General features: G+C 43.9%; 1 protein-coding gene across 1 annotated transcript in view; it reads left to right on the top strand.

Annotated features, from left to right (window-relative positions):
- The first annotated feature begins 6,713 nt into the window (after window positions 1-6,713).
- The window catches only part of CERS6 (ceramide synthase 6), a 341,431-nt gene continuing 336,021 nt past the window's right edge, over window positions 6,714-12,123 (top strand). The window contains exon 1 of the mRNA XM_052635449.1: window positions 6,714-6,883. Coding sequence (XP_052491409.1) covers window positions 6,714-6,883 — 170 coding nt within the window. The remainder of the gene's footprint in view (window positions 6,884-12,123) is intronic.

Below are 12,123 nucleotides of genomic sequence, written 5' to 3'. Positions count from 1 at the left end.
ATAGAAAATGCTATCATGGTTGATTTTACCTAGCTGAACATTATCTATGAAGTCATAGAATGTGAATGTGAATGTAACTCCTAACTGTACAACCCACAGTCAGATAACTTGGTTGTTTCTAACTTTTCTCTGTTAGTGTTGCCACACATAGTGCATGCTTAAAATTTTAGTGGGAGGCTGACATAACATTAGTAAGTTAATGAAAATTGCAAAAGGGGAAATTAACATTTAAATAGATTTTGATTATTAGAGGGAAGACAGACAATCCAGCCAGTGATTTGGTTGAGCTAGGCATACAACAGTAATTGATGGTTGTCAGTATCAGAAAGGTTTCCCAGAGACAGGAACTGTCAAGGTGGAGGAGGAAGGAGAAAAGAGCTTCAGCGCTCCAACACTTTGACATAATTGTAAGAAAGACTGCAAGCATGGAAGGAAGCAGTCCTGCGGGAGAACTTGCGGCAAATCGTGTATATTCAATTCCTGTCCAGGATGAACACCTTAGCTTGGCCTAATTCCAGTGCTGTGAGTTGAGCACTTAAGATGACAGGAGACGTGAATTTTTCGCACTGCTCTGGTGATTTACATACTATGGGGACGAATCCTGCTTACTTCTTGCCCAAAGCTCTCCCTAAATATTGTATAAATGAAAATCCAAGAGACTACTCCCTGTACAGTGGAAACCAAGTGTAGGTTTAAGATAGCTTTGCCAACCACAGCAAGAAGATTATATTCATGAGAAATGACTGCAGAGATAAAATTTGGCAATATTTCTGTATTATTCCCAGTGAAAACCAGCTTCCTTTAAAATCAATGAATTGAGTGTTTGAATCGAAGGCTTTCTTTTAGCATTGTGCTCTGTTTTAAGCTTACAACCTTTGACAATTGAGTGTGTGCTATGTATCAGGCATCACTATAGAATTATTTATATTCCATTGTAGATAAAAATCCTATTCTCATTAAAATACGGAGAGCAGTCTTTTGGCTCATATTAAAGGCCATTTGTAATCTGGCTTCTCAACCATATTTTGTTTATTTTTTAACGCCCACTTATTATTCAAAGTCTAATTCCATTTCTGCCTCTTCCTCAAAGCTATCCTTGACTTCTTCAACACAGAATGTCTCCCTTCTCCTTTGGCCAGGAAACCCTCATTATCTGCAATATTTGGGCACTTCTCACCTACTGCCCAGAGCCATCTTGAGTGGAGCTAGTGTATGTTGCTGTCTGACTTTTTATGTAAATACAAATAGATTTTGTATTCTTTTTGTAGAACAAGTACAGTAAATTTGTTTTGTGCAACTCACAGTGGAAATTCAACTAAAATTCCTGTAAAAAAAAGTAGACTCGAGACTTCCTGGTGGTCCAGTGATTAAGAATCTGCCTTGCAATGCTGGGAATGTGGGTTCAATCCCTGATCAAGGAACTAAGATCCTATGTGAAGTGGAGCAACTAAGCCAGCATGCAGCAACCACTGAAGCCTGCACCCTCTGGTGTCCATGCACCAAGAACAAAGGTCCCACATGACACAACTAAGACCTGTTACAGCCAAATAAATAAATACATGTTCATATGAAAAAAAAAAAAAAACTAGACTCAAATGTATGCAGAGGATTAATACCTGCACATGTGCCTTGAAATTAGAAATAATGCTTAACTTTGTTGATATTCATATTCAGGATCTAAAGCATGCTTTCCTTATACTCAGTGTAGACAGTATCACCCCCCACTCCCAACAGAAACTTTTTTCACATTTTCTCTCTATTTACAAGCCACCACTTGGATTTCTTACTGAGTTACAAACTTGTACAATAAATAAATTGTACTTTGGTTTCCTGGGACAACAAATTAGGATTCTTTTCTGCACAGGTAAATAAAAAGTGACCTACTTGAGAGGTATGCTGGGCTGTGTCTTTCCTGGGACCAACCTTCCCCAGGGCCTGAACTGAGCTTCTCCATTTTCTATCCTTATGATGAAGCATGGAGTCAATAGCTACTGAGCTTGAAACTCTAGAGTCCAAGTGTACAGAGAAAGAATGGTTTGACCCATGCCCCAACACCTGAAGAAGGATTTTAATTGCTATCTTGGTACAAAGGTCCATTCCTGGACCAATAAAATGTGGTAAGACATGGAATGATATTTTGCTCTATTGTACTATTTCTGGGGTAATCATTTGGATGAAGGGCGATAGGAAGGAGCCATTGCCTGTAGGGAATATGCTGGACAGGTAAAGGAGCAGAGGTTCGTTAAACTCTGCATGTGTACAGAAGGTATTAAGAGGTTTTGAGTTTTTTCCTATGTATTATTTCATGTGAACCTCAGGATCATCTGGTGACACAGGCAAGACAGGTACTATTGGTAATAACTTATGCAGGAGGGTGTTAACATGCTCTTAGAAACTAAGCAGCTTGTGCAAGATACACAGATATGTAGTGAGTTCTTTTTCCAGTGTCCAACAAAAGCTATCTTTCAAAGTGTTCCTGAAATCTCACCACCTTCTCAGAGTTGATGAATAGGAGAGCAACACGATCTTAGTTTGGCTTCTCTAAGAAAAAAGAGCATTTCCAAGGTGGTGTAATTTCAGGGAAGCAGGGATGAAAGATTTGGGATTCTCCAGTGGCTCAGATGGTAAAGAGTCTGCCTGCAGGTTCGATCCTTGGGTCAGGAAGATCCCCTGGAGAAGGAAATGGCAATCCACTCCAGTGTTCTTGCCTGGAAAATCCCATGGCCAGAGGAGCCTGGAAGGCTACAGTCCATAGGGTTGCAGAGAGTCAGACACAACTGTTCACTTTCACCTATCACAGGAATGAAAGAAAAGGCGAGTTAGAGGGAGAAAGAGAGGGAATGTAAGGCAATTCCTGAACTAGCCACAATTTTGAAATAAGCTGAATGCTCTGTATCACAGGGCATTTTCAGAGCGCTTGTTTGAAGTTACTGTGTATGTTCCGGGAGCAGGGGAGGGAAAAGAATGAAAATTTATCCACTGGCTTCCTTTGCCCAGGGTCAAATTTCAGGCCCCAGGGTGTTAAGTCACCAACGTTTCCACTTGTATATGTGTGGGTACACAGTGGGTCTTTCGGGGCAGCAGAGAAGGCAAGGTCCTGTCAAGTCATGCGTGAGAGTGGCAGTCATAGAGGGGGTCTTCTTTGGCCTAGAAGGTCAGGATCCACCATGCCAACAAAGCTGGCAAAAGACCTTAACAGACGCCGTCTCTGCGGCCCACAAGAATGCATTTGATGCAACGGCATCTTTCCGAAAGGTCACCAGTAACAACGAGCAGCTCACTGCATGGCTACCTACTCCCGGATGAATACTCACGTCAAGAATACCACCCCTACCTAATCATAGAATTGATCACACCCTTTTAATGCCCACACTAGTCTTCACATGAGTATGTAAAATTTAACACTATTTTTTATTCACCTTTTCCCCTCTCTTAGAGAAGATTTTTGTGAGGTTAGTGTTGATTCATTAATTCAATAGTTTATTGAGTACCTGCTGTGTGCTGGGCATTATTTTAAGCGCTAGGGATAAAACAGCAATAAACAGAAGTCTTTCTTTCAAAAGTTTACAATTTAGTGTCTGTGTCGGAGCCCAATATAAAACAGTAAAACATATATTGTGTTAGATGGTGATAAATGCTTCAGAGGAAAACAAACTAAGAAAGTTGACTAAGAAGAGAAGGGGTGGGGAGTGAGAATGACAGATTTAAACTAGGGTGGCCGGGGAACTCTTCACTACATGAGTGGTGTTACAGAAAGAGTGGGCATGGATAGCTGGCAGGAAAAGCTCCAGGGACAGAGAAAAGCAATTACGAAGGCTCGAAGTCACGCTAAATGTTCTGCAGGCAGGGCAGGGAGGCCAGTGTGAACAAAGCACACCAAGTAAGTGACAGGGGGATCAGGGAGGGCAAGCAAGGTCAGAGAGGTAACATGTAGTTGCATATCTTTGGTCACTGAAATGACTTTGGCTTCTAATTGGGGAGAAGTGGGGAAGCAGTATGGCTTTAAGCACAGATTCGATTATACTACTGGTTCAACTGGATCACATGGGCTGAGAATAGACTGTAGAAGCATAAGTGTTGAAATTGAGGCTTAAGAGGCTACTACGGTAACTCAGGAGAGAAATGTTGGTTGCCTGAACCAAGATGGTAGTTGGTTCTTTGAACCAAGAAGAGGTGGTGAGAGATAGTGTGATTCTTTAGACAGTTTAAAGATGGACCTGGGACTTCCCTGGTGGTCCAGCTGCTAAGACTCCATGCTCCCAATGCAGGGGGCCCTGGATTTCAACCCCAGGTCAGAGAACCAGATCCTACATGCCACAACTATGAGTTCTCATGCCACAGCTAAAGATGTTACATGCTGTAGTGAAGATCGTAGATCCTGCGTGATGCAACTAAGGCCCCACACAGCCAAATAAATAAATCAATTAGAAAAAAAAAAAAAAAGAGCTGACAGGATATGTAACTAGCTATAAAGGAGATAAGACAGAGAAAAGGATTAAAGATGACTCCAGGGTTTTGGCCTGAGCCAAGAAAACAGGAGGGGAAAACCTTAGGGGGAAGGTTATTAGTCTGGACAGGAAATGGCTCTTAGACATCCAAGTGGAGTAGCTGACTTGATAGCAGCTTTAGGAGTCTGAAGTTCAAGGAAAAGTTCATGCTAGAAATATATATTTTGCAGCCATCACTATATCACTGAAAGCCACACAGATGGCACTGAAATCTAGGGGACTGGATAAGATCACCAAGTGCATGAACACAGAAAAGTGAAGAGGGAAAAAGACTGCCTCCTAGGCCAGACCAACTTTAAGGAGCTGAAAGGTGAGGAGTAAACCAGAAAGGAGATTCAGCAAAAGTGGCCAGGTGGTAGGAGGAAAACCAGAAAGAATGTGGTTTCTGGAAAGCAAGACAAGAAAGTGTTTCCAAAGGCAGCAACTAATGAACTTGGCCAAAGGTTACCCATACAGGTATTGAGAAATGACCTTTGGGTTTAGCAGCATGGAGACCATTGGTGACCTTGAGCAGTTCAGTGCAGCAGAGAGGTGCAACTGCTCCAGTGGAAGTCCAAAAGAGAATGGAGGGGAGAGAGTGGAAGCAACAGACACAGGCCTTTGCTGCTGCTAAGTCGCTTCAGTCGTGTCCGGCTCTGTGCAACCCCACAGACGGCAGCCCACCAGGCTCCCCTGTCCCTGGGATTCTCCAGGCAAGAACACTGGAGTGGGTTGCCATTTCCTTCTCCAATGCATAAAAGTGAAAAGTGAAAGTGAAGTCGCTCAGTCGTGTCCGACTCCTAGCAACCCCATGGACTGCAGTGCACCAGGCTCCTCCGTCCATGGGATTTTCCAGCCAAGAGCACTGGAGTGGGGTGCCATTGCCTTCTCCCACAGGCCTTTAGAGATGTGCTTTAAAAGGAAGGAGTAAGAGGGTGGCAGGTGGAGGGGGAGGGAGGGCAAAGAAATGTGTATTAACAGAGTCTGTTTATTTGCCTCTTGGAAAGAACCAGTAGAACTTACTAGCAAAACCAAGTAGGAAATGAATATTTGTGAGAAAATTCCACAAAAATATTCCAGGGCATATGTACCACTTGAACTGATGATCCACACATGGCTCCCGTAACAATGAGGAAATGTATCGTGGAAGTCAAGGTGCCTGGGGTCAGGTCTCACGGGTCCTAACACCGTAAAGGTTTCCGATTCAGAAGGCAGAATCAAAGAGTAGCAGAGTGGAGATTCTCTACTGATGGACCAAGGGAAAATGCGGTCTGGCGCCATTTTCTGAGAGATTCATTTTGTGGGGTGGTTTTACATCATCAACATCATCTCATCATTATCAAACAGCAATTAAGTGCCTAATTTCTCTTACAACGTCATAAACTGAAACAGAGGGACTTGTTTCCTGGGGGAGCTGGTTGTGGTGACGAGGGGAGTAAAACCAGGCTGAAGGTCTGGTATGTATGGGGAAAGAAGCGTGAGGTAGAGGCAGACGACTCTTGCCAAACCATCCTGCCCTAGTTCCTGATTCCACCCCAACACCGCCCCCCCCCCCCCCCAACCCGCCCTACTCAGAGCGCTGGAGTGGGTGGCTTTCCTCTCTACTTCTTCCTCCTTTGCGCTCTGTGGCCCCTACTTCTCCTTTTGCTGTTCTCTCTTGGCGCAAGGGTGGTTCCGAATATCTACCCCGACCACTATCTGCCCCCAACCCATTGCCTGTAGGCGCACTGGAAGCCGACTGCGATCCCTGAAACTCCAGTCGGGCCGGAGCCGGTGTTCTGAGCATGTGCGAGCAAGCCCGGGGGACCGGAGCGGATTCGGGAAACCGGACCCACCGTCGCCACCCTCCAGAGCTCGGTGACCGCAGGGCCAGTAGGCTCTCCCAGGAGCGGGACCCCTGCGCCCAGGGCGCAGCAGCTGCGCCCTGCCCTCCGGGCGTGGGCTAGCCGGCCGCGTGTGCCTCGCTGCTTGACGCGAGGACGAGCCAATCAGGGCCAGCGGCCGGGGCTGCCATGTGACAGGCGAGGCGGCTCCTTTCCCCAAAGCGGCCAGAGGGAGGAGAGAACCGGGGCTCGCCGCGAGCCTTCGAGAGCAGCGGCTGCGGAGGAGGCGGCAGCGGCGGCGGCGCCACAGGCTCGGACCAGCAGCGCGCGCATCCCCTGGCGCCCTGCGCGGTGGAGAGCTCGGCGGGCCGCGGGAGCCCAGGACGAGAGTGGACAAAGCAAGATGGCAGGGATCTTAGCCTGGTTCTGGAACGAGAGGTTTTGGCTCCCGCACAATGTCACCTGGGCAGACCTGAAGAACACGGAGGAAGCCACCTTCCCGCAGGCTGAGGACCTCTATCTCGCCTTCCCCTTGGCCTTCTGTATGTTAATGGTACGGCTCATCTTCGAGAGGTAAGGAGAGCTGGAGCGCTCCTCCCCCCAACGCACACCCTCGCGCGCGCACACACACACACACCCGCACATCCTTGCGCGCACACGCACACTCGCGTGCTCTGTGGCGCACGCACCCGCGCCCCCAGCGCTAGCGCTCACGCCTCCCAACCTTTGTGTTCTGGAAGAGGTTGCTGACCCCTCAGCACTCTTGAGGTTCTGGGAGCCGGAGAGGGTCCGGCTGGCCTCCGAATTTCCTCCGGGGCGCCGGAGAGGGCCCCGGGAGCATTGGGGTAGCCCCCCGCACTCCTGGACCCGAGCTCTCCTCCTCGCGGAGAGGGCGGGCGAACAAAGGTGAGCAACGGCCGGCCGCGGGACACGCTGCACTCCGCCGGGATTGTCCCTCTTTGCCGGGAGATCACGGCGCGCTGCCGGGAGAGGCTTCCCCGCCTAGCCTTGTTGCCACTCACCTGACAGCCGAAACGTTACGGACCGGGAGGGCGGAGGAACCGCGCACACTTCCAAATCCTTTCACCCTGGCCCACGAATTGCCAGTACTGGGCTTCGGAAATTTCTCCAGGGACTCTGGCTTCTGGCAGCTGTTTGGTTTCCATCAGTGACACTGAGTATCAGACCACAGTGCTGGGAAATAGGTGACAATAGTTTGTAGGTTTCCAGGACTCCGGGCCATTAGCGATTTCTTTAAAAGAGGACGGGACGGGTGCACAGCCTGCAAAAGGGTGTTATTAAATTGATAGATGTTTCCTATGAATAACCGTAAATTTTGATACCAGAACACAAATAGTTTTAAAGAATTGCCATATTATTGTTTGTGTGATAACCGGATTTTGTTGGATAACTCCTTTGTGTCATAAACAAACTTGTGTTACTTATTGAATCAATCTTAGTTACCAAAATTAGATTTTGCCTGCCATGCATTCTCCCGGGTGCTATTGAAACAAAACCGGAACAGCAAAACACGCTTCTTTTTCTCAACTGAAAACCTTACCTACCCTTCCTCTCCCTTCCCCCGCCCTCCATTCATCAGTAGAGGCTGAACTCAGATCACTTGAGTATAGACTCCACTTCTCTCTTAGACTTCACCTCCCCTCTCCTGCCCCCAACTCATCTTGGTCTTGTTTCTTAAGCTTTTGCTCTGTTTTTTTTTTTTTTTTTTTTTTAATTTCTATTTGTCCTAAGCCACTCCTGAGTGGCACAAATGGCAGAATTTGTCTTTTGTGTCATTTGTTGCTGGAAATGGCAACAGACAGTACTTCATGGGAACAATAAGTATCTTTCGTTTAAGGAAGGTGTATTTTTCTATGGACATTATTGTTGCTTGAGAACTAAATCAGGTATTTCACCTGCAGAGATTAACATGCACAAAGGAACAGACTTAAAGAGCTGTTTCAAATGATTGGACTCTAGCACAGATGCCCTCTTTGATCCTATCCTGCTCTGAGACTTACAGTGAGAAGGTGGGTGTGTTTGCAGGGTTAGAGTTGCTTGTAGAGCAGATGTTTACTTATAAAAAATGGGAACTCATATCTGAACTTGCAGTCTCTCCAAAAAGAGCCTGTGGGGAGCAGCCAGTTGCTCTGTGACCACACATAGTAGGGACTCCATACAGTTGCCGAATGACGTCTGATCAATCCTGGCTGATAAATCCTGGCCACACTCGCTTTTAGCTGGCTAATGCATTTGAAAGAGATATATAGCGTTATGTTTTGAAAAACAAGCATGTCAGCTATTGACCTGTGTGCAGAAAGCTGATTCCAGACTGTTCCTTTGGTTGGAAGAAATACATTTGTTAGAGAATGGAGATAGCTTTGTACTTTGCCTTTTTCTGCTTTTTTTTTTTAAAATAAAAGTTAATTTCATAGTTGAAACTGGAATTTCATTTTTCCTTTTCCTGAACATCTTTTTCTTCCTTTGCACAATCCAGTTACTTACAGTTTACACAAGGGGGTCAGCTGCCTGTAACTGTTAGTCACAGCAGATGTCCTCATATTGATATGTAGAGACTTGGTGAGTTTCTTGCAGGCCCTTGATCCAAATAGAAGTGATTTAATAGCCTATATGAAAAGTGAAAGTTTGTGATTAATACCCAATATAATAATCCAGGATGGCCCATATACCACAAGATGCTACTGACTTTTGGAATGGTGTCTACTTTGCTTTTTCCTATAGTAGTGACAACTCTCTTTAACCATTTGGGACTCTCTCACTTTTATGATAATTCAAGGGTATAGTTGTATCCAGAATTTCAAGTACTGCATGTTTCTCCTCTTCTCAAACCTAAGTGACATATTTTGGCATCCAACCTGTGGCCTGCTTTTCAGTACCCATCAAAGACCTGAATCAGTATAACTGAACTAGCCAATACTCTTGGCATTGACACAGCTCACTTTTGGTACCCTGCCAACACACTGGGCATGTTTCTTTTTCTTTTGCAGTTTTCTGTAATATATAACATGATTTAAAGAAGCTGGTTGGAAATCTTTTTATAAAATGATTTGTAATAGAAAATAATTCCCCTAGGATTCTGTTCCTTTTAGGCCATTATAATTTATTTCAAAGTTGAGAACATACCTATGAAATAACCAATTATCCAAGACCTTGATTTCCATTAAATGATAGTCTTGAATACCCTTGTTGAGACTAAAATTGTGAATTTGGATTCATTCTCTTCAGTCTTAGTTATTTCTCCCTATAAAGAGAAACACTAAAGAACGAATTGAATTGGCCTTTGCCCAACTGAGCAGTCCTATCTTTTTAATTTCACCCCCACTGTCAGGTTGTTGGCAGTGAAGGCATGAGTGGCCAGAACAATGCCATGTTATAGTACCATATGGATAACAGTGTGAATACCCGGCATGGTTGGTTAAAAATGGAGCAGTCTAAATTCAGTGACTTCTGGCTGAGTCTGTGAATGGCCCAAAGCTTGGTGGTTTCTAGCATAGCCTTAGATATTACCTGCTTAACTAAGTAAAATATCTGTTGTTTACTGAGAAAACCTAGAAGTTTCTTGTAGAATGAAAACTGTAGTGTATACTGTCATATTATGTTGTTGGCGTGTTGACAAGGAACAAAATATTATTTAATAACATAGCATCATTTATTTGATGAATTTTCTTGATTTAATACTTGTTTAGGCTCAATAAGCCATTTTCTGGAATTATAATAAATGCTTCTTCTAAACTCATTTAAAAAAAAATATGTGCTGCTATGGTATTCATAAATGTGGGATTAGAATTTTGCTGAATTTCTGTTCAGGAATAAAGAGATTTTTGTGTTACTGTTATAAAAGGTAATGCTAATGCATTTTCTTCCTTGTGGGTTTAGGAGAGAGACACAAAAAGTACTTATTGAGAATCAGAACATTTGCATTCTAGTCAAACTTACCTCACACTGGGGTGGCCACCTAATTTCTATCTCCCTTCTTTTCTCTTTTGTGCAGTGAAGTTGATGGCCTTTGTAATCCAAGGTTGCTTGCACTTTCTCAGTTATTCCTCCTATAGGAATGCTATAATATTTGAAGTTTACTAATTGTCATCTCTTGAAACTTTAAGGCAGGCTAAACGTTATTTTTTTGCAGGTAGTAATAAGTCATCTAAGAATAAAGAGTTTTTTTCATACATACAAATATCCTAGCTAATGGTTTTGTTTCTTATATATTTAATTATGGGTTGAGTTAAAGGAATCATTTGGGCTGTTATCATTTGTGCTTCAAAAAGCTATACTATTTCAGGATAACCCACAAAGAATATTCTCCAGAGAAAGCAATTGCTCTCTTTCCTTAGAAATTCTTTAGCTAGATCCCAGAGCCAAAGGATGAGATGGTTGGATTGGTATCACTGACTCAGTGGACATGAGTTTGAGCAAACTCTGGGAGATAGTGAAGGACAGGGAAGCCTGGTATGCTGTAGTCCATGGGGTTGCAAAGTCAGACACGACTTAGCAGCTGAACAACAAAGAGAGGCCTGACACCTCTTGTGATGGCTGGGTAAGAAATGAGCAACTCACTCATGTCAGGTTGGTTTTCCATGTGCTAAGCTACATGAGAACTGTCATTCTTCAGAGGCTGACATCAGAGGTGTCAAATATGACCTATTGCCCCCAAACCCTCAAAGAACAACAGGTCTCAGCTGTATCAGAGGGAATGTTTGGCCAGTAGGTTAGTTTTTCTTATGGGTTTGCTTAATATCTTGGTCTTGTCAATAGCCTTGGGTGAGACCACAGAGGAGAAGAGAGGAGAGGAGAGAGAGAAAAATGAATGGGGCTGTATTCTTGATGGTTAGAGGGGAAAGGGTAGGTATGAGTGAATGTAAGGAAAAAGTGGGATGCCAGGTGAGTTTCATAACTGAAGGATATTCCCATAATGTACCTTAATAATGAAAACACTGATATCTTCAGATTTATTTTAGAATAGTGGAGTGTGCAAGGGAACAAATCTTTACATACCCTTAAAATCCATAGGTGGCCATCTTTAGTCATAAGTTGCAAGTGTCCAGGTGATGATGGTAGGAGGTGGCAATTTTGGGAGGTAACTAGGTCGTGAGGGTGGAATCTTCGTGTGTGTATGGGATTAGTGCCTTTATCAACAAACAGGTTCCAGAGAGCTCCCCCACCCCTTCCATCATGAGGACACAGTAAAAAGATGGCTGTCTGTGAAGCAGGAAGGGTGACTTCACCAGACACCAGGTGTGCTGGCACCCTGATCTTAGACTTCCAGGCTCTAGAACTAGGAGAGAGAAATTTCTTTTGGCATTTAATGATATAGTCTCAACATTTTCCATGTTATTAAACTTATTCAAAAGTATTTTCAATGACTACATTATTCTATGCTATGGATATACTATAATTCATTTAACCAGTCCCTATATTATTGTTGGATATTTAGGCTGTTTCCAGTTGACATGTATAAACCTTACAATTACTGATGACTTCCTAAGGAGTGTTTCCTAGCAGTGGCATTTCTAAGACCAAAGATAAATGTTTTAGTGTTCTTGATAGATACAAATCACCAAATTGGTGTCAGGAAAGATTATATTCATTTGTATTTTCTTATCAGCAGGCATAATGTTATTATTTGAAGAAATTTTTTTTCTTTGAAAATTGAAGAGATGTTATTCTTGTATGTGAGTATGTTTTATGTTACTCATGATGAACTTTCCCCAAATATTTGTTCAGTTCAGTTCAGTCGTTCAGTTGTGTCCTACTCTTTGCAACCCCATGGACTGAAGCACGCCAGGCTTCCC

This window comes from Budorcas taxicolor, chromosome 2, assembly GCF_023091745.1.
Source record: "Budorcas taxicolor isolate Tak-1 chromosome 2, Takin1.1, whole genome shotgun sequence".
In the NCBI taxonomy this organism is placed as follows: Eukaryota; Metazoa; Chordata; class Mammalia; order Artiodactyla; family Bovidae; genus Budorcas; species Budorcas taxicolor.
This window is presented reverse-complemented; position numbering and strand designations above follow the sequence as displayed.